General features: G+C 43.5%; 2 protein-coding genes across 6 annotated transcripts; both read right to left on the reverse strand.

Moving 5' to 3' along the window:
- Window positions 1-369: 369 nt before the first annotated feature.
- Window positions 370-1,654, reverse strand: LOC126921053 (apoptosis regulatory protein Siva-like). The gene is made up of 4 exons (XM_050732230.1): window positions 1,322-1,654; window positions 1,054-1,247; window positions 725-882; window positions 370-620 (listed from the first exon to the last, which is right to left on the reverse strand). The coding sequence occupies exons 1-4, from the start codon at window positions 1,437-1,439 to the stop codon at window positions 575-577; spliced, it is 516 nt and encodes a 171-aa protein (XP_050588187.1). The 5' UTR covers window positions 1,440-1,654; the 3' UTR covers window positions 370-574.
- Window positions 1,655-1,958: 304 nt separating this feature from the next.
- On the reverse strand, window positions 1,959-27,396 carry LOC126921038 (serine/threonine-protein kinase BRSK2). 5 transcript variants are annotated; one of them, XR_007712225.1, is made up of 14 exons: window positions 26,353-27,396; window positions 18,644-18,824; window positions 18,166-18,306; window positions 17,211-17,361; window positions 16,722-16,937; window positions 16,306-16,505; window positions 15,839-16,069; window positions 14,919-15,208; window positions 13,279-13,442; window positions 13,039-13,191; window positions 12,795-12,969; window positions 12,084-12,313; window positions 10,698-11,609; window positions 1,959-5,196 (listed from the first exon to the last, which is right to left on the reverse strand). XR_007712225.1 is itself a non-coding variant. In XM_050732194.1 (13 exons), the coding sequence occupies exons 1-13, from the start codon at window positions 26,450-26,452 to the stop codon at window positions 11,385-11,387; spliced, it is 2,442 nt and encodes an 813-aa protein (XP_050588151.1). In that variant the 5' UTR covers window positions 26,453-27,396; the 3' UTR covers window positions 1,959-11,384. The 5 variants fall into 5 exon arrangements, 4 of the variants coding, with proteins under 4 accessions (XP_050588151.1, XP_050588150.1, XP_050588152.1 ...); XM_050732194.1 differs by having other exon boundaries at window positions 1,959-11,609; window positions 13,279-13,427; XM_050732193.1 differs by having other exon boundaries at window positions 1,959-11,609; window positions 13,279-13,430.
- Window positions 27,397-27,628: the final 232 nt, after the last annotated feature.

Genomic DNA, 27,628 nt, shown 5'->3' on the forward strand with positions numbered 1-27,628 from the left:
ATACGTTTCCCGCTCTAAGTATTTATTTTATTTGAAATGTTTTGTTAATTTTCTTATTCATTTACGAAATTTAAATTATTCAATATAACTGATCATTTGCAATATATCATGTATTATAGATCAACGATTGCTGATTTCTTAAATCATTCTGAATTCGTCGAAATTATAGTAACGTTTTATCATACGTATTTTAGTGAATTTCTCTTTTTTATGGGGTATTATCTGAATGATAGTCTTTTGTTTTTCCCTATTAGTTTTAATTTTTACATTTCTAACTTCCAATTAAGCAATGTCATAATTGTAATAAATTTTTGTCTAATTTTCTTCGTGATGAACAACAAACATAACATTTATTAATGCAAAAGTAACTTAAATGTACATACTTTTTTTTAATGACAAGAATAGGATGCAGAAAGGATAACAGGTAATTCTTTCATTTAATACATTTAATACTACATTGTATATATTGTATTATAATTTTTTTTAATTAATTTAAGATCCTTTATATTAGCCAATGTGAATAGAAATATGTAATTTACAAAATGAGTATAAAAAATATATATATATTTAAGCCCTATTTATAACAATTAAGGCATTTAGTTTGTTCTTCGTAATCATATCTGCAAAAAAAAAAAAAAAATAAAAAAATAAAAAAATAAAGAAAAATGAAATCCTCCAAATATTTATATATATGTATATATATTCCAAGATTAAACTAACTTACGTAGGCAGGGAACAGTTTTGACAAAATAGTTCTGAGCAACTAATACACTCAAAGAGGCAAGAATTACATAAAATTTGATCACAATAGGAACATTTGCTGAACAAGCTTTGATCTACCACTCGACTGCATTCACAAAGATCATACTTTGGTCCAACATCCTTACAGAATATAAAGGAAAAGAGAAAGGTGTTAATTTTATCATATTTTAAAATCTCTATACATATAGGTTGGATTATATTGGATTAATGATAAATGTTTGTAATATCGATAATAACAGTAAATTTATGATAGATAGATTTTACTATTGTTAATAAGTGTAAATAACTTACCTTTATAGCTTTATCCGCTCCTAATAATTCTAGTTTACTATTCAACACCATTTGTTTTGAGATTCGTTCATTTTTGGATTTACACGAAGAAGGAGTTTTCGATGATGGTACATCGATAGAATTCAATTCTATAGAAGTATTTAATCTTCGCGACAGTACTTTTACACCTTCTTTCAATAAATCCATTGTTTTATCTATATAAAATAGAATAAACAGAGTGTATATTATTATAATATCGGTTGATATTCGTATATTATAACCTCCGTACCATAAACATTCTTCATTCGTTCCTCTTGACAGACGCCGTTGTCTATTTGTTTCTGGCCTACGTGTATTTTTAATTGGGGTAGTAAATTGTCTTCAAAAGGACATGAACGTTTCGGCATTCTTCAACTTAATTTAACTTAATTAACAAAAGTTCAATAAACAAATGCAGATTAAAATTTTCATAATATCGTACCACGGAAAAGTTGACTCGACAGAGCAACCAACCATATAGCTCATACAGAGGTTTATGTACATGTAGTCGTGTAGTTTGATGTAGTATTGCAATCTTTCCACCTTTCTACTTTATGCTTAAATTACAAATTCAAAACAAAAACAAAGTTAAATACATTTGTCGATTATGAAGTTTTTAATATGAAATTACTTGCAATTATTTAAGTTGTTTTTTTTAATTGTTTTCATAATGCAAAGAATTTTCTTATACATATAAATAGGAGATTACTATGTACATAGATCTCTTGACAAGCATATGTGTGTGTATATGTATATAAATGGATGCAATAAAAAATAAATACATATTTAATCATCAGAGTTTAACTATTTGTTATATTATGTTGCATATATGAAGTATATAAAGGTGATATTTATACTATAATTTAGGAATTAAGTTTACAACGGAATTAGTAATATTTGTTTATTAGTAATGTTGCATTATTATTACTTTTATACATATTTGATATTGGCCATCAACAAATATGTTACAATTTTTATCTCCCCACATTCTCGTGTTTATTCGTTTGCTTGAAAACTAACGATATTATTTTATAATAATACATAATAATCCATAGTCATTGCGTGACAAGTACCAGTAGTATTCGTTAGTACAATAACTGTACACTGTATTTGTAGTTTGCTTCACAAGTAAACTATAGAAAAAGTAATTGAATAATCGAATGAATTGTTATTCGATAAAGTGAAATAAAATAAAACAATTGTGATATCAATGTTGGTTACATCTGGTGGTGTAATGATCGTCTTTTTTTCCCCAAAACAAGGTGATATATACATACCCATTTAAGGTCGACAAGAAAGAAACTATTTAATCGATTCGTGGGACCGTGAGACACTCGAATCACAATATGCGTACACCGTTGCCGTGGTTTCAGGAATTGAACGTTTAAAAAAAGAAACTAGTTCTTCGTTATGCGGAACAAGGGTTTCAGGGCAGGATTGTTTCTTTTCTCTTCGTAAAAAAATAGTTTACTGCAAGTGCATCGAATTTAGCGCAAATCCCTAATCCCTCTGAACACGATCGTTCAAATTTTATGGAGTCAGTTTGCCGCTAAACGCGGGCATTTCAAAAGTGGTTAATCGATTTCACGATCGATAATTGCATCAACTTGTAAAGCAACTCGAAGCCATATTCTTTTCTCGTGTTTCCGGCGTGGAAGTATTCGAGTCTTCGAACATGTTTGTGTCTTCTTTCATAAAGTTGTACTTTTTCAAAATTTCGAACGATTTTATTTTATCACATACTCAAAATTGTCAATATATCTCATCGGTGTTCCATATATCGTTGAAACCGGCTTAAAGTTCCATTGTTTGTATATCATTTGCGACCGTTTGTGTGACGCGGTCACTGATTAATTCTGTGATGCAAATTAACAACTCTCAAATCGATGTAACCACTTTTTGTTAGGAGTGCTCTTTATTTGCAAAATAAGCGACAAGTATTTTGTAACTTCGTCGTAATCGGCTGCATATGGTGAGTACCTATGTATGTATGTATGTATATCATTGTTGTACTCATGCATCGATTAGATAGATCGTCGTCCCGTTTTTTGAAATTTCTTTTGTGAAAACCGACCAAAAATTTAATACTCAAACATATTTGCACCTGCTCTAACGCTCTATTAGAAATGAACAAATTTCGAGTTTTCATCTTCTTGAAATAATAGCATAGCAAGGTAATGCTATTGTTAAAGTTACGAACCACAGTTACTTTTTATGTTATTCGGTACACATCGAGTAATCGAATGTATAATCGAAGCCTGTCTATCGAATTGTTTCTATTGTGTGAATATAACGTTGTACGATCGGTTCCCACTAGAATTTCGACGGAAGTTTAAATTCACGCAGGCAAGTCAAGCGAAATGGTTTACAATAAGGAATACTTTTCAGAAAACACATCTTCGGACTCACAGCCGTTATTGTCAGTTGTCATGGACGTTACTAAATACTCGGTACATACAACGCGTAATTGGCAAATCGAATCGCTGTACCTCTGGGATCCTCTAAATAGAATATTGATTATGTATCTTTGATATGAACTGTTTCACATGATATTCGCAAGTAACAATCGTTTTGTTTCGATACGCGCATAACAATCGATAATAAACGTGCTATTTCATTTTTGCAACTTTATACAAAATCTTATCGTAACAAACGTCGGAAGTTACTCAGTTATCTAATCGATATTCGATAAATTGAAATTAGGAATTCGTTAGTTCGAAACGTCAAAATTTTTATTCAAACGGTCATTTACAGATGTCCGTTATTCGAGAATTTTAAATTTCTAAACAATTTGAACTTTGAATAATTTTTGAAAGCGCCTGTAACTTATCACTACCATCCACTTCGTACGTCAATATGATTTTCTTTATCGTTTAACAGATTAGTATACTGCTACAATAGTGAAAGACTTCACACGAAATACATATAATCGATACTCACAATAGAAATCGAAGCTCGTTTGCACGAGATACGACTCGTGGATCCCTCGTGTACGACATTTCGATTTTTAAACTTTTTATCGTTGAGATATGCCTGTATTAAAGGTGTGTCGTGAGATTGCTAAATCAATCGTGAAAGCAATATCTTCGTTGCTACGGCTATGAATATGGATAATTCAGCACTAAGGGTTTCCCTATTGAAAAGGCGTTTTGATTTTTTCTTTCTTTTTTAGTAGCAACGATCGCATAGTAATCTTGGTCAATAATTTTCCGACAGCCCTGAGCAACGTTATTTCGCGTTCGTACCATTTTTTATCCGTTCCGACGACGTAACAATATCTTCGTCAGTTGTTTTCGTCGAATCGGCTGTATAAGAAAATTATCGTTCGTCCCTTTGCACTTTGCGTCAATTTTAACGTAACGCGCTATCGCGTCAAACTTTCTATCAAATATACTTTCCCATTTTTTAAATTAAAATACGTAATGGCGTAGCCATATTTATAAAAGTACCAGGGCCTTCTAACGTTGTATAAAATAACAATGATTATTTAGCGTCGATTATATCCCACTTTCGTGAATAAGATACGGCACGAAGAATAATACCGGTACAAGTGCAAAGGGTAGAAAGTTGTTGCCAACCATGGGAAGAAAACTAAATGCGTGTTGCGTGTTAACGTGAAAAGCATTGAAGTACTAAAAATCGGTGCACGGTGGCATCTACGCGTAAACGGTGAAGAAGTCGGTAACCCAGCGAACAGTATAGCGTGAGAAGAAGCGTCTCCGGGTGTGTTTCTAGTCGATTTTGCTTACAATACAGCGATCAACACAGTGGAACTACAGATTCACGCCTTTACTAAACTTTACTAACTAGTCGGACGTTGTTGGTCGCGGTGTTAATTCGCGACCGTGCAAGATCGAATTGGCCGAAGGTGCACCGACCTACCGTGCCAGGCAACGCTTCTATGTTAGGACAATGCTCCCTTTCCTCTTTTCCGCTTCTGCCTCTTTACGAGTTTACCGTTCGTTTCGAAATTTCACGCTTCTCCCTCTATAGATGGAACCGTTTGGGACGAATCTTTGAAGGCTTCCTCGGTGTGAACCCAGTCATTCGCATTTGAACGATGAAAATTTGACGCATTGCCAACATATTCTCTTTTTTTTTGCGACCGGTTACGATCAATGAAACCTAAACGAAGAGACAATCTGTGAGAACGATAGAGCATGATTCGTGATATATGAAATAGGAGACGACGGTTCGATAAGATTTGGTATTCGTTCTGAGGGAGGAATCGAGTTACGCGGTGTCGCGTTCGTGATAAATGCTTTCGCTTGGAAACGCGTCAGTAAGTAAATCCGAAGGTGAATTCGAAGACGAAGCTGGTAATGATAGGGGAACGAAGTGTTTCGTTCTAGTCGATAAGCTAATTGGAGCGGTTGGCGAGCTCGAGAGGTTGGCAGAGGTTTCAGTTTCGTGCAGAGAGTAACGGAACGACGTTACCGACGTTCCCGTGCGGCAATCAGTCTCGTTCCAGCGGAAAGAATCTGATTTACGCGTCAAAGCGAACATTGTTCGTGAACGGAATCGTTGATGGTCAACGTACGTGGGCAACCTTCGAGCTTCGTTCTTCGTTTTATCTTTCTTGCTCATCTATCCGTTGTGCACCACATTACGCCCGTACAGAGATTCGTAAATACACACGATAATTATACGAATGTGTCAGAAGCACGATAATAATCGATTAGTTTTAAACCTCGAGCGACGAGAGAGAATATCTTACAATAGGTAATGCGTTCATCTAGGCGCTACGATGCGTGCATCGCAGCAACCTTCCTACCGTAGTGACCACTCGCTCGACAAATCCAACGCAAACAGTGGATAGAGTGTTTTCAATGGTTATTTTTTTTTTATTATCAATCGTTTATTTTCCATTATTTCTACGGAACTTTATATCTCCGAATAAGTACAGCGAAAGTGATCGGATCGGTTCACGAGGCTGAAAGAAGCTACGAACGCGAGTTAGTCGTCTCTTCCTTTTCTTTTCTTTTTTTTTTTTTTTTTTTTTTTTATTCGAAAAAGAAGCAAGTAACACGAGGATGATTCTTGTTCGTACAGGTTTCTATGAAAAGACAAATTGGTTGACTGGATTTCCGTACGATCTGACAACGGTATTTCAATGATACAACGCTATAATCCGTTTAATCGGATTCCTTAAACAAGGCTGCCACGATGCAGGTTCGAAAGCATAGTGCGCCCGTGTGTATATAACAAAACGTCAACAAGTAAACGTGCGATAAATCAATCGATTGCAAATCGCCTTATAAATTGTATAAAAATCTCTATTTGCCTAGCTTAATGCCTTAAGGATACGGTATCGGGAATTTGTATAATTCCTACAGATTTATGTCCAGTCGAAGAGACGCTGTTGCATTTATTATTTCTGCTCGGCAATCTCGTCTCTATACACCAGGAAAAGCACGCATGCCCTCTGTGCGCTCAGCGACAAGCACGGTGAATCTCATTCAGACTTCTTCTTCCATCAAACGAGTCGCCAGACTTTTGCAAATACATCCGAACAGTAGTATCCTATACGTACGTATATAACGGAAAGTGGATTTTGGTATTCAAAGTATATATGGCAAACGTAGATACGCGAACGATTTACGGTTGTGTATTTCGGGAAACGAATAAAATGGAGGTAAGAGAACGGTAACAGAAAGTAGACAGAGCGACGACGATCGATGATAATCCTGATCGTTTACGAGATACACGTTAGAACGATTCGAGTATTATTTTAACAGAGTTGATAGAAAAGGTGTACAGATTCGATAAACGAAACGAGTAGAAACGTACATCAGAGAACGGTGGCAGCGTTTTTATCGGATCGAGACAGGTGATCGAAAGGAATCGCCGCGCGTCGGCACAGAGTCACGTGAGGCAAAAGCGAATCGAAAAATAAATCGGAGACACATGAGGGATAGCGAGTATTATTAATTGTCCGTCGTGCGATACGCGTGACAGGTGAGGCAAGCGCGTGCGCCACGCGGCACGCCCAATTGCAAAGAAAAAGCAGCAGACAGAAAATGATGCCGAGCTATTTCATGCTCGACACCTAATCCATTCACTCGAGTATTCACCGAAGTACTTTAGTATTCTTCTCCATTCTTAAATTCGCACGATATAAAATCCTAGCTTAGTATGGCCGGTAATTTGTTTCTCCTTGTTTCCTCGTCTCTCTCCCTCTCACACCCTCTGCCTCGCATCTTTCTCTTTTTCCCATTCCCGTAATCATCCTACGAGTTTCCCCCCTTTCTTTAGTTACGTCTATGTTACTTACGTCTTACGAATGGTTTTACATTAATCCGCAATTAGTAAATAGATAACCGCAAGCTTACGTCTAAGTTGAATTTACGAATTAGTGGTGTGTGTTATGTTGTATGACGCATAAAATATCAACGAGTCGCTTCAGCTATCCAACAGCAATCTCTCCTCGTTCACACATAACATGCTCACACACATACACGCTCTCTTGCTTCCCATCTCTTTCTCTCTTTACCATTGTATTAGTTTACTTGCGATTTCGCGTATTGCAAAGCCCGTTTTATTTCCTCGACACGCAACAAACGATCCGTCGTTCACGCTCGTACGCATTCTTCCTCTCTGTTTCTTTGCTGCTTCTATTCTCCCTCTGGATCAGAAGCATAGAAGGTGCCGTACGTCGAACGATTACAGCATCTTTTTATTTTCTATCTGCAAGCTTCTTAATGGAATGTTGTGGTACAAATAGGGGAATCGATAAGAACGAGTAATCTAATCGCCTATCAATTAAACCAGGCTTACGTCCGACTATTTTTCGCTTTTCTGTTGTTACGACGCTCTTTGTTCGTCCATCTGGCCATCGTCGAAACCGGGTGTCATACCTCGAGAAGAAAACCCGAAACGTTTCCTTTTGTTCCAGTCGATTTTCACGAGGGAAAAACGCAGCGATGATACGGAGAGAAAATAATTCGAATCTCTTACGAGCAAACGTTACCCTATAATTTTGATCCGCGTCCCGTGATATAACAAAACGTCGTTGCGTCGTCCATAGGATCGCAACGAATTTTTACCTAGTGAAGACTACGACTATGTCGTTTTTCTTGGCAAAAAGAATTTCTCCGTTTTCGAAGCGTTGGTCGGAACAACGATCCGTATACTCCTTTCTCTCGATATAATTCGTACGTAGCTGTTTATGTAGGAACGAGTCGTCGTGCGCCGTACAATGTACAATTTAAATATCTAAAGCGAGAGAGCTATCGGGGATCGTTAAGGGCTTCGACATTGCGATATTTTTGATTCGAGCGAACATCTAAGGTTCGAATTCTCTTGCCTATGTCTATCTAATCGCGAAAACTTTAATATCACTAACGCCTCGTCTCGACTCGTCTGCCGTTAAGATTTATCGATCGAGCGTTACTAGAATGACAAACTTTCACGGGATCCATCTCCGATTGCTGCGCCGTGTATCGACCGACGATCGAATTACGGAAACTGAAAACCATTCCCTCCTTTCCGACGACACTTGCAACGCTTCTTTCGTTGTCGAGTACTACTACTCCGACCGTCTCGAACGTGTCTTGCTTCTCGTCGAAAATTACGTTACAACATACTCTGGCTAATCTCCCGTCCGATCGATTTTAACGCACGGAGCGTAGTGGTTCGCGAACGCGCAGCTTTTTTCCTCGAAATATTTAACAAAAATATAAACGCTAGGCGATTTTGCACGGTTCGGTATGACCGTTTAACATTCTAGAGTCGATCCGTTTGTAACCACGTGGGTCGCGTCGACCAGGGATACACGGGTGTTTCGTTCGGTTCGTCGAGACTTCTACGTTCGGCAGGATTCGACTTTGGTTACGTCTATAGCGAGCCTTCGATTAAAAACGGTGCTCTTCTTTTCTTTCTATAATCACGTTCACGATGCATTCGTCGTTCCACTAAGAAGCCAGGATTATTTTCGAGATATGTTTCTGTGTATTGAGAAAAACGTGTACGATATTTAATTATAACATCTTTTTTCTTTTCTTTTCAAATCACTTATCTCTATTAGTCTATGGTTAGAAACGCTAGATTTCATCTTGCTGCGTTCTCTCGTCCCTTCTCTTTCCCTCCGTTCCTCATTTTCGTCGTCTATTTTCGCATAAGTAGCAGACAAGAAGCCGTACGCGTTGCAACGCGTCGCTCGTAAGTGAAATCTACTTATACATATATGTACGTGTGTGTGTGTATTTATATATATATATATATAAATTGTTGATATTTATATATATATATGTATATTTATTTATTTATTCATTTATTTATATATTTATATTCGTATTTATATATTTATATATTAGTCTTTTTGAAATGTTTTCTCGTGCGTGCAAAAAATAAATCTCTCGACGCGATCGTTGCGTCGCGAGTGGATTTTCTTCTTTTCTTTCTCCTTTAACGCGTTTCTTTTTCCTACTTTCCCCGCTGATCACCCGTTTCTCTTTTTCTCTCTACTACGCGCGTCCCGTAAAAGTTATCGCGAGACAATTTCAGCGGCTCGTTCGTAAAGTTTCCTGGTTCGCGATCGTGTACCGAGAAATAGGAGCTGGCTGTAACAGCGAATCGCTGATAAGACGATCGAGGATTCAAAAATTCCAGATTCGAAATTGTCAGCATGCGAAACGGTGCGCGATCGAAAATGTGGCTTGTCGGCCGTTCGAAAATTTCACGAGATCGAAGATGGAAAATGCCGACGAACGTCAGAATCTCCCTGTTTTTCGTCTTTTTCTCCGCGCAAAAATACGCCTATCAGTTTACACTAGATTCTTCGAAGCACTAAACAAATTAGAAAGTATCGTCTTTATCGCGCAATGTAAAAATAGCGTTAATGTGAAACGTCGACCGAACAAGCGTCTCTTCTCCAGAGTTTCCATTTTCCCATTTAACTCGAGAAGTTTCGTTTCACAAAACATTAATATTTACTCCCATTAGTGGAACATTAGTTGCATTACTTTATATTTGATTAAGGCGGCTTGGAATCAATATTAGGGTATTTTTGCGTATAAGGCATATATCCGACTCTTTGTTGTTTCCGATAAAACATCGATTGCCTGAAGCGAGTAAGAAAGACTCGGTGTCCGCGAATTCACGAGTAGTTGATCCGTTAAATTGCTCAAGAAGAACTATTGACTATTGGAAACAAAGGAAGAAAGAGAGTAGCGCATAATTATGGCGAGAAGCGCGTAGAACGTTTGGGCGAAAGTTTCAAAACTCGACTTTCGGATAATCGACGTTGTATAATGTTTCGACTTGTTCAACAATAAGAAAATCGAACAGCATCGTCGTAGCTAATGGTCGACGCAGTAGCAATATGCAACAAAGTCGTTTAAAGAATCGCCTAAAGATGTAACTAATTAGCGTCTACGATGAACGCAACCGTCCCAACGATGTTTAAAATCGAAAAACCTGGAGAGGTTAACAGAAAATCGATTTCCATTGAGTTCGACGAAAGCTCGACTCGACGAGAAGTTTGCGTTACTTGAAACCTGTTCGTACGACAGTTGGGGAAATTAGCCGCGGTCGATTTTCGCTTAACTTCTCCAGCTGTTTCTTCGAAACAAACGAAAAGGTAAAACGAAATCGCTAATTGACGATACACAACAAGATATACGTACCGGTAAATCATTCTTACAACGGCACGATCCGACGTATACCGGTACGATGTCACTATTGCACTTCACTTTCAGGTAAAACCGTGCTACGATTTGACACACGATCACACGATCACTATGCAAACGAAACATCAAAAGAGAAGGATTCGCGTTGCGGCACAAATTTCCTCCGTTGTTTTTGCCAATCGAATATATTTTGTGCACGAGATGCGTCGCCGAACGATCCGAGAGTTGGACGTCGAGCATTTCCTTCGTATTTTTCATCCGAATCTGATTTACTCTCCTTTCACACGGATGTCTCGTTTCCCTGGTCTTCGTCTCTCAGAACGACGACTGTTGCCGAACTTTTCCTCAGGATCGTCTCTCCTCGATCGCTTTCGATGCTCCGAATTTATCCGTTACAATCTCTCGTTCGTTTGCTCGCGACGTAAGAAAGTCGTGTCGAGGTATTTTTATTCGGTTCTTCGGTTAAATGTCGATCTTTCCTTTCGGATCGGTAATGCCTCCTTGAAGTCTATTTCGTCCTCGGCCGAAGCTTCGTCTCAGGATCGTTGCTGCCTCCCCGGCGTTGGATCGTTTCTTGATCGGAGATAGAGCGAGCTGCTCGTACGAGGGTCACCAGAATCTCTGGGCACTGTCCCACAAGTTCTTCAAGCTTGATCGAAACTCGAAACGGAAGTTCTGGTAGTATCACGCTATGTTATTGCCGCTCATCGTTGTTACGCATTTTTTCTCCGGCGTGTTTTGACTCTCCGAATTACTACGCACCGCCTTTGTCGGACTTCCAGGAGTCGGCGTCGCGTCGCCTGGTAACGGGTTGTTGTTGTTCGTTGACGTGGAACTCCTGCGACCGTTCTCGCGGGTCGGCGATTTCACGTCAAACACGGAGGTGTCTGATTCGATGTCCGAGTCGATCTGAAAACAGTAGTTTTCGATTCACTATGTTTCCCAACTCTAGATATTGTTATTGCGTGGGACTAGCTACGACTAATGCGTAATTGGCTACTATACGACTGATAATGAGAGCGGAACACGGATCATTTCGTTTCGTCTAATGGCTTCTCTCGTAAATGGGTTTGCTATGGGTTCCAGCGTCTACTTGGCTATCTGCATCTAACGTAGTTTTCGGTGCACAGCGCGAACAGCAGACACGTTATTTTCTACGCGTGCCATATACTACGAGAAGGGACTACGATGGTCGTGAATCGTATGAGCAGGAATTTGTCGATATCGATACGTCGAGAACACGGAAAATCGGCTCGACGTTTAAAAATAAATCGAAGGCTATCACCTGTCGTAATTGCTTTCCACGAAGAATGATCTTTGCAAGATAAGGAAAGAATTATCGCGACAATGATACGCGGGAGGAGGAAGATGACGATGCACTACCTTGTTGAAACAGACTACCTGTCTGGTAGCTGGGTGCGGGCTGAGAAATAACCGTTCGCTGGTGTCGCTACCGCAGCTGGAACTTTCGCTCATCTCCGTGGTAAATTTTCGAGATGCTCGCGGACTAGGCGGTGCCGCGCGGCTCTGCCCTCCCAAATTTATTCCTACGCTTCTCGAGCAGACCTGCGACTGAATGTGCTCGCAGACCCTTCGAAATCTTCGGATGTTTCCTGAAAGATAAAACATCGATGAAAAATTGAGTCGTCGTTAGGTGCCGCGTATCGAAATCGGGGCGAAACGTACGGTTGGAACGGGATTACCTCGTCGAGTAGACGCACGCGGTGTAAATCAAACGAGTGACCAACCGTAAGAGAAAAACCCGAGGGCACTGCGACTTGTGACTTGTAATTATCCGCGCGCACATACGCCGACAAGACGACAAAATTCCACTTGCCAAGGTAACATCGATCTAGTTGCGCTTGGACGATTGCCAAACGCCACCACCTTACCGATCTACCCTTGCCCGCGGTTTGTTTCCGAGGGTGTTTCGTACCCTCGGTCGTCCTTTCCTATCGCCAACTCGATATTTCGCAAATTAAAGTCGCGCGCGAAATTATTCGATTATCCAGGAGGCGAAAATATGCGAAAGCTCTTTACTATCGGAAACGAAGAAGGTTGGCGGTGCGATGGAAAATCATATAATTCACTTACCGCTTAGCAGAGTAAAAGTAATAGCGAACAATGGTTCGTTCGGCTGTTTCGATATGGCGCTAATGTCCACTTGAAAACGAACTTGTCTTTGGAACATTGCCGGCGCCGTACTTCCCCTTTTGTATTCCACTTTGAAGGACATCGGCGAGCTTACGCTGTGAGACAACTCCGCTATCTGTTGAACGAAACTTGCCTTTAACGTGGGCCCGTGTAAACAGCGTACGACGTTTCGATGTAAACTTACCGATAAAAAGGCGTGAATCAGGTCGGCTTTCACGCTGGCTAGAGCCTTCCCTTTTACCAGAATGGTGAACGTTTCGTCTTTCTCCGTGGTCATCAGACTACCGAACCATGATTTCTTCGTAAGTTCCGGGGAGGAATCCGGCGTGAGATGTACCTTCGCGGAACAAAGCGAAGCACGTTTAATTTCTATTCTTTGCTTCCCCCGTTTCGTTGAAAAAGGTGAAAAATCAAGAGAACCTACCTCCTCGGCGCTTGTGAGCAACTTGCGTCGATGGAATCGGGGACTACCAAGGAACGAGTTCTTGATGGTCGTCAACCTCGATCGCCAGTGATGAGCGCTAGATCCGGCGCCGGTGTGCGGTGAGCCTGGCGGTGTAACGCCGACCGCGACTACTGCGAAACGGACTATTCTTTACCTGTACCATCGCGTATCTTTTGGGTTTCGAAGCAAACGCGAAGTTACCACGAGCGGCCACGATCTTTGCCTCGATAATAACAAATTATTTTGTCGAACAGAAGGTAAACGGGTTTAATCGAATATTACGCGTATTTTTAATAGCGCGCGATAAACGCAGAATTGGATGTTTGCTTCGTACGCGAAGGAGGTTGAAGAGTAAAACAACGCGTAGCATCGTCTGCAAGAAAGGATGCTTCTTCCGTGTTTCGGCCGATCTCGGTGTTGAAAAGAGGGAGGAAAGAGAAAGAAGAAGCGAGTGTGCCACACAGAGACTCGTCGACGATGAATGCACGCGTATCCAGTCTTTAACAATGATACGTCGTACGCGGTGTGTGCTCGTTATGCGGCGTAAGCACGGTCACTTGCATTTTTTAAAATCGTCCCAGCTATTAGCCCTTTCTGGCAAGATAAAACACTCGCACTCAGACAAGGCTTTCGCCATTTGCCCCGTACAAACACTCTGGACACCTGCGCCTCGTTTCAGCTGCTTTTACCCGTTTTACCAGGTTGCAGATCAAACGTTCTTCTCTAATTGGATGTTTATTTATGCCAATGACTCTACTCTCCGATCGAAGTATCCTGTCGCCGAGTTCACGAGAAAGCAAACGTATTTCTATATACCGCCGTTGGTGGATCTCATTTCTCAGCAGATACATCAGGTTGCTCCAAAAGTTTCTTTCGTTTTATAAGGAAATAACAGACGCGCAACATTTCTATTATTTTATTGAATTACGTATGATCGATTTTGTTCTATCAAGACGAAGAACAGGGACATTTGACAGATCAGGTTTCACGATCGTATAAAGATGCATCGTTGTAAAAGACACGTTTGTAAAAGAAAGACACTTTTGGGACGATCTAATGTATTTTGGTACGCTTCGTAACGTATAAATGCATCTTCGAGCTTTGAGCCAGCTAACTAGTTTTACGAGGATTTACAGTCGATTAATTCGCGAAACACAATCTGCAGGGCGCTTTGGAAGAATGGATTATTCATCGAAATAACGGAACCTGGCGGGGTGTATCGATTGTGTAGAAGGACATCGGATAGTTTCTTGTTCAGCGATCTAACGCTTGCTTAGATAACGCCATTAAAATCTCGACGTTATTTCTGCAAAGTGTTTCGTAAACTGCTATTAGATCCTCGAATTGGTCGAACTGTGGTATTACATAGCGTAAAGCGATAATTTGACTTATCTTTTGTTTCCGCGCGTCTTGCTCGATCGAATCCTCGTCTAGCAACGGGACCAAAGACCCGTAGAATGATCGAAAAAGAAATTATTAGCGTTTTCTAAGCAGACGATCATCCGAATGACAACGAGGAGGTTCCTTTAGGCAAAGTCTCGTAAAACGACCCGATTGATTTTTATAACGCCGAGTAAAACCAGAAAGAGAACAAGGGAGAAAATAATGTGGACGCTCACCCTGCTGGACGTCGTTTATTTCTATTCCCACGTTGGGTAGAACCGGAACAGGGGCCACGACAGGCGGTGTGCTGGTGTTTCCGTTGCCCGCTGCGCTCGTTACCGACGACAGTCGATGAGGACTCATCGTTTGGCCTAGATGCGAGGTCGGTGGTGCCCTGTGAGGACTTAGCAATCCTGCGACAGCGTTCGAGCCGTGCAACGGCGAACTACCTGGCGTCGATGCGTGCGAATGCGACGCGTGTGTGTGGCATCCCGTACTTGGCGAACGACGCGCATGATGCCTAGTGCTGGAAAAAAAGAATGTTTTGTTAGTCTAATTCGCGACAGGTTTGAGCACGTTTGAGACAAAGATCGTGACTAGGGATAGACGAGATGACAGAAGGCTAAAGGGTATTTGTTGCGAACAACGTTGGTATTAGACGGGATTATAAGGACAAGTGGTATTAGCGTCTGTTCTGATCCGCCCTTGAACGATCTGGCGCAAGCGTCTAGACTTTAGAGAACGATATTCGGGATATTTGGAAGCCGCGACTCGGACCAGATTGTGCGTTGTTTCGCGAGTTTGGCGTTCCATCGATTCGTTCATGGAATCGGTTTGTCACAGGATGCCCGAGACACGGTTCTAATCGAACGAAAGCTAATCGTGCGAACGAAGCTCGCACGTGACACGTCACGAGGGGAGAAAGCAAAGAGAACGGAAGAAAGGTACCTAAAGGGAATACACGTGAAATCGTACACGCGATGCATTCGCGTCGAGAGACCAATCGCGGTGGTCACGCGATCGTGAACTTCGACGAAGCCCGGAGATAGTAATTCGCGAAACGATCGAGCGTGTCGCCTAGCCTAGCAGCTTTTCACACAGTGGTCGATCCGATTCGTGATACGCGACATGGACGATCGTTTTCTATTCTACTTACCTCGACTGCCTTCGAGGCGTTAAAGGAGAACCGTGACTAATTTCGCCGAGATTCAGGGCCGTGCTACCGTTTACTCGACACGTGTCCACTCGCTTTCTCGGTGGATCCGCTTCCAATTGTCCGGCGGATCCTCTCATGCCTCCTCTCATTACTTCCAACTCGTCCTCGCACGCTGGTCTTCTCCGTTTTCGCTCCAACAGTAGAAAATAGATCACCTTCTCCGTGTTGTGGCTGCACCGAGAAAACCGTAGAACGTTAAAAACGACTGAAACTGTTCGGAGAATACGTACGGAAAAATGCCATTTAGATTCTTTAGCGATTGACAACTTTTTATTTGTCAACGATCAATAGGAAGATATCTCCTTTGATTTTTAGAGAAACGCGATGGAACCAAGGAGTCGAATGGGAGCGACTAATCTCGAGGCAAATTGCTAACTTTGTCTTTTCGTTCATGCCACTACGCTTACTTCGGGCTGAGCAGTTCTTGAATCAGTTTGTCCCGTTCCTTGAAGCAACCTAGGCTCGCGATCGCTTGCAACACGTCCGGATCGATCGCCTCCACGGACGGAATAACGTGCGTCTGCACCACGTCCATCATCGACAGCTCTAATTCTAACTCGCCTTTGCCCGCCGCCGTCACCCACACGTGCCTGTTTATCTCCGCCAGCTGAGGAAATTCGAAATTAGGATCCGTTGCCTGCCGCACCATTTCTCTCGATTTTAGCCCGTTAAACGTGCGCGCCGAGTAGTCGGCTTGTTTTATGACAGTTGCATGATCGATGCAACCGATGGACCCTTCTCTCTCCTCTTGGAATCGTTTTCGACCAATCAGACCAACCGTTTAACAGGCCAACAACGAGTTATTAAAGCGAAACTAACTTACCGTTAGTCTCTTGTCCGGATCGACTTCGATCATTCCCTTCAGCAGATTCTGACATTCGGGCGGCACGAAGTGCGGTATGTAGAACACGCCTCGTTTCACTTTTTCTAATAATTTTCTTAAGTTGTCGTCGTCGAAGGGCAACGCACCTACCAGAAGCGCGTAAAGTATCACCCCGCACGACCAAACGTCTGCCTTCCTTCCGTCGTATTTCTCACCCTGCAAACGCGCAATTATTCCGTGTTTTTCCCCCCTTTTAATTAAATTCCCGACAAACGGGAACTCGGCTAACGATAAAATAGTAGTAACTCGTCTCGATGGTTTTCTCGGCGGGCGGCAAAAGGAAAACGCAAGAAAGCAGAAAGTGTATTTTAAAAGACCGTGATTACCGTTTCGTTATCAATCTTTTTCTCCTTTTCTACGGCTAACGACAAAATTATTAAAGTTAGGCAGGCGAAGCGAATACTCGCGCAGGCTAGAGACGAGACTTACTCGAATCACTTCGGGACAGGCGTAATGAGGAGAACCGCAGCTGGTTTCCAGCATGGAGCCGGCAGGTTGCAACGACGCCATTCCGAAATCCGCTATCTTGATATTATTCTTCTCGTCCAACAACAAATTTTCAGGCTTCAAGTCTCTGTGACTGAAAAGGAGAAACCCACGACCCGGTTACATCGAGTGGTACGTTCCACGCCAATAATACCAATTATTAGGTTGTCCGGAAAGTATCTTTCTTACAAACGTGAAACCGAGTCTATGAAATGTCGCGGTGTTTATCTCGACAGAAGAAAATGGATCGTACGTAATTCGACGAAATAATATAAAGCAGAAAACGTTGTGCGTCTATTATTTCCTCATAAAACGAAAGAAACTTTTCGGACAACCTAATACTACAGCGTTAGGGCGACTACAGACACGGGTTCTTCCAAATAATTCAACTACAGTCGGTCTACTCGACCAGTCGAGCAAATTTTCCCGTTCACGTACAGCGACTTACTAAAATTTCTAGCCGGTGAAGCCGTCTGTGGTCGCCCTTACCCTAAACGGTGGACCGGTTTAGGGTCACGTAATTTAAATGTCCGATCGATCGAAATCGATGTTATACGGTGTCCCTGCGAGAAATTAGGTCCGTTTCTAGATTTATTCGATCGTGGTAGGTATCCCCGATGTTATCTATAACTTGGGGGACCCTTCGCGTCTGAATAAAACTCTGTTATCGAGTCGTCTTTACATACGAAATTAATGGAGAGAAATTTCGCATCGTCCTTCGAACGATATGGTTTTTGCGTCGAACCAACTGACCGAGATTTCTTTGGATACGCTTTGGCGACAGATTTAGCAAGTGTTTTTCGGTTGCGTATTTCCACGAAATGTCTCTCTTCGACCCGATTCTTTTCAAAGCAACGTTTTTATATATTCGAATAGAAGAGAATTTCACATTACTCACCAAATACTATGACTATGACAAAAATCTAAAGCAGAAATGATTTGTCGAAAAAATCTCCTCGCTTCCTTCGGCGTTAGTCTACCCTTTTTCACTAAATAGTCGAAAAGCTCCCCGCCCGAAACGTGTTCCAGAACAAGATATCTGAAACGAACAAGCGCAATTTCAGTGCTGGTACGCTCCGACTTTTCCGAGCGTGTATTCTCTTCTCTGCCACCGTGAGTAATAAGTCCCGTGAGTAAAACACTTTTGTCTAGTCTGTAGATTTTGCTGTTTTTCCACTCACTCTCTTTCTCTCTCTCTCTCTCTCTCTCTTACTCTGAGTTTGTTCGAGTCACCGAATACTCTTTTTTCCAAACGGCCGAATTAAAGTTCAACGACTTGTGCAGCTTGATGAATCTCGAGCGGGTCTCGGGTTTTCCTCGACTCGCTCAAAGCGGAAAAATTCGCGGAAAAATTCAGTCTCTTTCTAGCTACTCACAGATATTTCTTGTTCTCGTATACGTCAGAGAGGCCGAGCACGTGCGGATGGTCGATCAGTTTCATAATCGCGATCTCCCGTTCCACCTTCATCAGCACCGACTCTGACAATTTTTCCCTGTTGATGATCTTGATCGCCACCTTCTTGCCCAACACACAGTGGACCCCGAGTTTGACCAATCCTGAAGCAAACGTGTTCGCGATTAGCTGTTTCCTTCATTCGACCAATACGCTCTCGTCGACGATCGTTTTTGGAAGAAACTAAAACTTGAATTCTGTTTCGGATTCTGTTTCGGATGGGGCGACGCTACGTCGCGTCGCGTCGCTGCTTCGGAACGTCGTATCACTGCGAACGAAGTAGCCCGCCTCGAGTGGTACAGTCGTTTTTAGTCGGACAATCTCGCGAGAGAAAATCTGAAAAGCTGCTGAGTAGGGTCGCGGCAAGTAGAGCTCCTTGTGCAAAGAGTGGCTCGTTGTATTCAGCCTGGATCAGCGCGATCGTCCTTCTTCGCCTTTTTTTTCTTGCTCGACGAATCTTTTGGGAAGTGAAAAAAACGTATGGCCGATGTTAGCGATGTTAACGATGTTAGCCGTAAAAATCGTTTGTCCCGTTAGTCGCATCTACTTTGTTCGTTTTAGTCGCTGTTGAGCGCGGCTTTCTCTCGATCCGCGTTGTATCGCTAGGGCAAAAGGCAATTCATACCGGTGACGTTGTGTCGCCATTGAGTCTACTGCTCTTTTAAAGATACGAGCAAGTTCGTAAAACACGTTCCGTACGACAATAACAGTGGAAAAATGGATACGATGTACGACGCGTGACGTATTTTTTTCGAGATTCGAGTCATTGTTCGAGAACCTTCTGCATGATCTTATGTGTGCACACTTTCCTACCTCGGTAAGCAAACAGAGAGGTTTCAGCCGAGTGGTTTCGAGTTGCTTCCATTTGCTAAATCACGGAAAGTTTTCCAGCAAGGACTTTGCGTCAAGCCTGGCTTACGTTACGCGCCATAATTCGATTGGTAATTTCGCTAATTTCACACGCACGCCAGCCAAGCGCTTTGAACGCGAGAAACGCGACCACGAGATTGGAAATCGTAGAGCAACGCAACGACTGTGATTCTTTGCTGAAAGTTGAATTACGGAGTTTAAGAGCGGCAGGGGGAAAAAGTAGTTAAAATCGTGACAAAGAAGAACGGAATAGGATACGCTTTTGTCGTTGTCAACTTTAATCGAAAACATACATTTTGTGCTTCGAGTAAATCGAATGACAAGTTTAAATTGGATCGCGAGCATTCTCCGCGCGGAAACGCGCAAACTTAAACGATTCGACGTATTTAGGGTAAATTCTGGAATATTTCCGTTCTGCCGCCAACGGACGATCGACTCGTGCTTATCGTTCCAAGCGTGCAACATCGTGTCGTGCCGCGCCACTGCTCTGTCATCCTGTAACGATAACGTCGTTGAAGCGGTTACTTTTCCTTCTACGATTGCAATTCCGCCGTCTTTTACTTTGCTGTTTCCGTGAGACCCTCTCGTCCAATTATTTCGCCACGATAAGTAGTCGACCTCGGGCGAAGGGTTGTACGGTGAACAGCAGTTTCGAATCGAGTAATCGCGAAAGATACGCCGAAGATGTACACGGACGACGACGAGACGTTTGGGGCGGAAATCTGGCCGGGTAGCTAAACGTTTGAAACGTTTCGACCACCGCAACCCTACTCCAAATATCAAACGACAGCCCATGGACCGTTTTACGGGGCTCGTAATTAATTCGCGAATGCACCCTCGTTCGTGAAATTACTTTTCAGCCTGAAGATACCGATACAGATACTCGTCGCCAGAGTGAAGCACACGTTTTCCAACTTGATTTCTGTTCTTCGTTGTATTCGCGCGCGCTCCACTGGTCAAAAGCGTTCACGGGCGTTTCACGATTACGCAGAAAGTCTGTAAGAAGAAGAGCGTGACATTATTCGACTGCCGTTAACGTCAACGAATCGCTTCAACGTTTTAGAAGGGAAGGAAACTTTGGCGTTTGCGAAATCGAATTGCAAATCAGCTATGATTTATTGGGAAATTATTGGGAAGCAGAATACGTGGAAACGAGCTGTTCGTACAGCCAAGAATTACGGCTCTAGGGCGTAGGTATTTGCGACGACAAGGATAATGAAAGATAGACGGAGAAAGAGAAAATATGATGGAACAGATAGGAGGGAATAACGCGGAAAGGAAGATTTATAGGACCAGCTAAATTGGCTTAAACCGTCTTCGAAGACCACAGCGACGCGATGTCTTTATCCGTTTAAAAGCAGCCGGCTGTAGGCTCTTCCCTCCTTTTGTTCTTTAAGTAGAAGGGCGAAAAAAAAAAGAAAAAAAGAAAAGAAAGAAAACGACGCAAAGAACCGGAGCTCGTTGTATCGGCGACGGCTTAGAAGAATCGAACGACCTTCGTCAATTAATTAATCGAATGGCCTTTCTGCGAGTCCGCTTTTACGATTTTCCTGCTGATTATAATTCCTCTTCCAATTTATCGAGCATTTCATAACGCTCCAGACGATTTTTCTTTGTCCCTATTAAACACGACCTATCCTCGTTACGGCCACACATTCGACGCTAACGAATCGGAATTTTGTATCGAACCGGATGACGGAAAAATTGTTGTGCGATCAACGCGCACCAATCAACCATCGTTTCGTATCGCGTTCCGTTGTGAACGGACAACGGAAGAAGGTCGCCGGTACGTTTCGAACAGCGCGTTTAAGCGATCGCAACCGCGATCCACGTGTCGGTCAATCGGATGAAAATTGGGCGAGGGACGTGGACTGGTCGCGCTCGCCAACAAATCGACGAGAATTGCATTAGCGTCGCTATAGGGCGTTAAAGTGCACTTTCCCTAACGACTTGCATCACGCACGATTTACCGACATCGATGCCAGCCATTTTCCCTCGTGGAAATCAATCTCTCCGAAATTTACATTTCGACCGTTTCGTAACGCAATTGGTGCCGTACCTACGACACGCAACTGTCGATAACGCGTCGCTGTTTCCTCGATATTCTTACGGTGCACGAGTGTACGTTGCGTCGACGATAATTCGATAACGCGATGGCGATGGTAACACGTTCCATGTACGCATCGTCGATCTCTCGCTCTCCGATCTTTACGTTGCATTCGCGCTAAAACGCGATAAACGGGAGGCTGCGATACCAGCGCGTTTTCATCTGAAGGTCGTTCTATTTTCTAGCCGCTTCATTATCGAGTGTCTAGCTGATGGAATATTTAAATATCGGCTAATAATTGCGCTACGATATTTTAAATATAGTCCTCGCGTAGGCAAATACGCGAAGCTAAGTACGTATAATCGGTCGTTTTATGATATAGAGCAGAGAAGCCCTGCTCGTGCCGAGGATGCGTCGGGGACGACGACGAGTCGATCCGAGCCTACATCTGTCAAGGTACTGTTCGCAACTAATTCGACGAATCTGTGTCAGACCATCCGTGTCGACTTTCCATGCTGGTTATCAGTCTGGTAATCTTGTATCGCTGCTTATCGTCCAATCTTTTCTCGTTTCGATGCAACGAAAATAGCAAATCTAGCGTGGCGTCAAATCCGTAATTTGATCGAGAGAGTTGTTAATCAACGTCGATTCAAAATGAAGAACAAAACGCGCGGTGAGTTTCCTTTCGATGGTTCAAAGGTATATGCGTAAACGAAATAAATAAAGCTAGCGGATACGCGGAGGATATGCACGAGTGAAGGACAAAGCGTCTACGAAGCGTCAAATATCGTCGCGAGATTCGAGAAACGAGAACGGAAGAATTTATTTTAAACGCGATCGTCGACGATTCGCTCGGCCGATGACCCACGACGCGACACGCAAATGTATTTACCGGCATCCCTTTTTCGTATTCGACAGGACCGCGTTCGCCAACCAAATCGAATTATATCTCGATATTTCACGGATTGCACGCTTCATCGAATCCTCTTGAATTCGCCAACGCACGAACGTCCCCCGTGCGTCTGCCACGGCTTTATCGGCAAATTATTATCAACCCAGACGTATGTTAATTCCAAAGGACATCTTCGTTACTTCCCTTCTGCGAAATAACACGTTCGACGAAGGAGAATCCGACGAACAAAAGCGCGATCCTTTCTCCGAGAACGAATTTGGCATTCGATAGAAACTCGTCGTCAAATTTCTACTCTGTTCTTTTCGCCTTGGCATTATTTCGGCTTGTCGTTGTTGTCCGAATAGTTCAAGGTTTGCGCGTATAAGTACAACGCGTAGGTAAATTATCGCGTGGGACGCCTTTCGCGAGGAAGAAAGACAAGCGGATTCCGCAGTAGTCCAATTTTCCGGTTTACCTTGTTCCAACGCGACGTGACGTGGCTATTTGATAATCGAAACGCGCGATCTCTCAAGGATATTTGGCAAGCAAATCAGGTTAAATCGTCCCTATGGGAAACAGTTGGCTGCTTGGCAGATTTAATAACGTTCCTTTCTCATTTCCTCTTTGCGTGATGCGAATTCGCCTCTGCAATTCGTTTAATAGCAGCCAACACTTTGTAACTTCGAAAGAAGCACCGTTTGCTACAATTTTATAATTTTAACGGCCGCCGTTGATATTCGGTCGCCCTCGCTCGTCTAATTCTCCGGCGTCGATCCCGGAACGCACGATTTTCCCGTGTGTTCTAATCGCGGAATAATTTTTATTTTCAACTATTTGCTGTTCGAATTCCGTTTAATTCGGACCAATAAATCGACGAGAGTGGCTGGCCCGATCGTAAAAAGAAGACGATGAAAGTTGACACGAGTACGAGGAAGAATTTGTTTTGCCGCATAACGTTCGATCGCATCGATTTGTCGCGTCACGCCCTGCGAGCTCTCGAACTCGTTCATCTTGGAGCGCGGTCTCTGGACTCGAAAGTTTCTTACACGACACGGGCTAACTATAACAATAACTACAACGGTAACCTTCGCTCGAGGGACGTCTTCATCGATTGTCGCGGTGTATCGCGTGCACGCGTACCTGTGCTTCGATCACAAACGAAAATTGCGATTCGGTACGCGACTCGCAATTTCATTAGATTCCACTTTACTTCGTCTCCCGTGGAATTCCGTTCCTGGATACAGAATCCGCCGGGATATCAGTACTGGAATTACCACGCCAGTCAAAACGACCGGTTGTACGATTTTATTTTAAAATGTCTACTTCGTGTTATATCTTTTCCCCTCATGATCTAACGACTTTTGCGACGATGACTAAAGAAACGATATAACGAATTTTCTTTTTCTTTTTTTTTCTTTGCTTCTATTCAAAATCAAAACAATTTTGTGGTTACTTATACCAATGCCAGTGAAAATGATTGGCACTTGTCAAAGCGTAAGAGGGTCCTTCAATCTGTTTACCGAACCCGAATTAACCAGTTGCCTCGTTTTGTACAACATCCCACGCGTTTTTTAAATTTCTGCCGCGTATCGTTCAATACGACGCTGTCAATTATGAGGGAAGTTCCGGATCGATCACGATGCTAACGCTGGAACTACCGCACCAGTGAAAATAACTGGTTTTACGATTTTATAAACGTGCCAAGCCTTCCTTTAGGGATTATGGTCCCAGATCGGTTTATAATATCGAAAATTTACTACACAGCGTGGAATTTCTTTTTTAAGAGAGTAACAAGTCGATAAATGTACAAATATTCGATAGAATATTTTTCAAAGACCGGTCATTTTGGTAGAAATAGCTTCTAGCGTTAGTTGGCAGCGTTGGAGTGTGCCGCGTCGCGTGATGTAAATTCCCGCGAAACAGCACGATTTTCTACTCGAACGAACTTCGTGCTCGTGTGTTTGGTCGGAATAGAAATCGTCGTTCGACGCGAAGTCGAGTCGAGTCGAGTAGAAACAAAGTCGAAGCAAGAACAGAGTCTGAAGCGCGCTTTGTAACATTATCGTTTACTCTCGCGGGGGTGACGCACGCTTCTCCATCGAAACCTGTTCCTCGTTGTCCTCTCGTCTGTTCGTTGCACGACATAGCCGCAAAGAATCACGTTGAACGGTCGCGTTTCTCGCGAAACCACTACCTTAGCTCCTTTGTAACTTCGTCATAAAACGTAATCGGCTTTAATCGGTAAAACACGTCAGTTCGCGTTTTCTCAAACTCCCGGCTTTGTCTTCGTTCCGTACAGGTCGATACAAGGTTTCCATAACCAAAATTACGCGAGAAAAGAGAAGACGACGTCCGTTTCAAAGCTGAATCTTCGTTCCGTACAGGTCGATACAAGGTTTCCATAACCAAAATTACGCGAGAAAAGAGAAGACGACGTCCGTTTCAAAGCTGAATCTTCGTTTAACTCGCCAACTACCTTTGGACGCAGAATTCTGTATTGGGTCTCGTTCTCGATTCAGTCGATATGCTCTCCGTTTTTGTAGCACTTTCGTACGTGATTCTTTAGCCGAATAATCCAATATTTTCAATTCTAGCAATGACTTTCTTGAAAAAATATATAGAAATAGAGATCGACATCGTTTTACGTTATTTCTCGATAAATTACGAATGGGAATAAATCGCACAGTTGTAACATAGTCTCGGTTGAAACGAATACAACGATTTTTACGTATGCCACGTTGGCAAATATCGCACTGAGTCAGGATAAACTCGTCGCGGTCGTCCGAGGGTTAATCGGTCAACCTGATTACTGTGTAGCACGACGATTGTTTCAACGATTGTCTCGACGGGCTTTTGTTTACGCGGCCGAGTTCACAGAAACAGTCGCCGGCTCGTAGCACGGAAAACTGTATACGCGGCGAATGAAAAGCGTATTCTTCTTCCTCAGGGAACCCGTTTCTTCGCGATTCTGGTCGCTTTGGGGGTAACGCAACGCGTTAAAAGACGCCACGTTAAAAGCGCTCGCGGCGACCCGTCCAAGAGGTAGGGTAGCTCCATCCTCTTCTCTTTTTCCAATCCAGAAACATCCTTTAACCGCGTAACGAAATTCGTTTCCTATGCAACCCGGTTATATTTTCCACGGAACGCGAGTATACCGCCGGATACTCTGTGCAAAACCAGAAGCACGTCCTTGGACCGTGAACGATCGAACGAAGCGTAAGAAGCAGCCCCGAAGATCCTTTCTCCTTCGAATCGATCGATGTACCGACCGAAAAGGAAAGCTACGAGATCGTCAATGGAAGTCACGTAATCAGCCGGTAAATTATCGTTTCGTGAAAAGTTAATAGCGCGCGCTAGCTATATTTCGTAACGTAAATAGAACGAGAGGGATCGTACGAATTTCGTCGAAGGCTCGATGCGACTGCGTGCTCTGATATCTCGCGTGACCGACGTTGCATCACGTTGGGGGTGATACGACAATGTGCAAACCGAAACACGCATCGAGCTCTATTTATACCGCAGCCATGCGGCTTACTAAAGTAACAACCTATAGATTCCGACATAACGGTTAATTCGAATTTATTCGTCCAAAGACTCTTTCTCGTTCCAAGACGAGTAGCTTAAAGACGAAAAGTCGTTCGTCTCGTCTCGAGACTTTGTTCTTCCCGTAAACTCGTCGATGCAGATCCTTGGCGTCAACGATCGAAAAGAGTCTCGATCGGACGAGCGTGGAAGCTTCGCAAACAACGTATCATCGACAACGTATCGTACGAGTGGTGAGATCTTTGAGGTAGAAAATGCGCGAGGGATCCGCTGCACTTACCTGTCTGGCCTTTTCCCAAGGTCTTCTCCAGTCGATAAGGACCAACGTACTGATGGGTCTCCTGGGTGTTGGACCCGACGGGGCTCTCCTTGCCCTGCATCGTCGAGCCACCTTCCTCCTGGTCCGCCAGGTTGGCTAGATTATCCTAGAAACCCTGGCTTGCCGATAACGAACCTCCTGCAAACTTCCTTTTACCACCCACTCAGCCAGCGTACCGGCCTCTTCCGCTCCTTTCTTTCCCTCTTTCGCTTCCTCCTTTCCTTCCGTTCCTCCTTTCTCCGCTAGACTCTGCTTCGGTTTTTCTTCCTACGATTGGTCCTCTCTGTTTCGCGTGCTGCCCGTCCTCGCAGGATCACTCCGTGACGGAGCGGTGTTTCGTGTCCGCGATAATCCACGGCATGGCGATCGGCGAGTAGACGACGATCGCTGTCAGATCGTTCTGCCGGATCGTCGAAGGGAGATACCCCCGTTCCTTTCGACGACGAGCGAGAGGACACGGGTGGCGATGGCCACGACAAGTCGGAAAATCGACGAACCGAACGATCACCCGAAAACTTGCCCACTACTCGGCTCTGACACATGTACACGCACTGTCACTCGCGCGACCGGCCTTTCATCTTGCGCGGCTGCCTCTTGCGGATCCTTTTCATGGTGGTTGGCCGATTCGCGTTCACCGAACGGAGGCAAATGAGGAAACGGGGAACTCGTACGAGTCCGGAATCGGTTGGATCACGAGGTGGCACGAGCACGGGCCACAGCGGCGGTTCTAGTAACATGGGGTGGGCTCACGTGAACGGCTCACGGTCGCTCCATCATCGGCGGCTCCGTCGGAAACCGAGTCGCTCCTCGACGGAGCCGCGTTCGGCGCCATTGCGACGTAACCGACGCACTCCGACTTACGGTTTGACCGTTCGCGAGTCACCGCGACGATCCGCTGTCTCGATTCGCGAAACGCCCGCGGTGTACCCTTTTCTACCTACGACGGTGCCTTCTCGCCCTTCGCCGTTCGCTCGCAACCACCGAACGTTCGCTCCGCACCAATCCAAACGATTTTCCTTTTTCCGATCGTTTTCGACCTTCGGATCGCCCTTTTCCAATCCACGTCCAGCCAACACGGGAGGAGACTACGAAGCTCACCGACTGTCCCTTTACTCCCCCGGTACCTCCACCCTACGCGGACTCATGCACCACCACCACCACCACCACCACCGTCACCATCACCGCCACTGCCACCGATATCTCACTAGATTCGCTAGAAACTTGTCCGAGGACCGTA

Source organism: Bombus affinis, chromosome 10 (genome assembly GCF_024516045.1).
Source record: "Bombus affinis isolate iyBomAffi1 chromosome 10, iyBomAffi1.2, whole genome shotgun sequence".
Lineage (NCBI taxonomy): Eukaryota > Metazoa > Arthropoda > Insecta > Hymenoptera > Apidae > Bombus > Bombus affinis.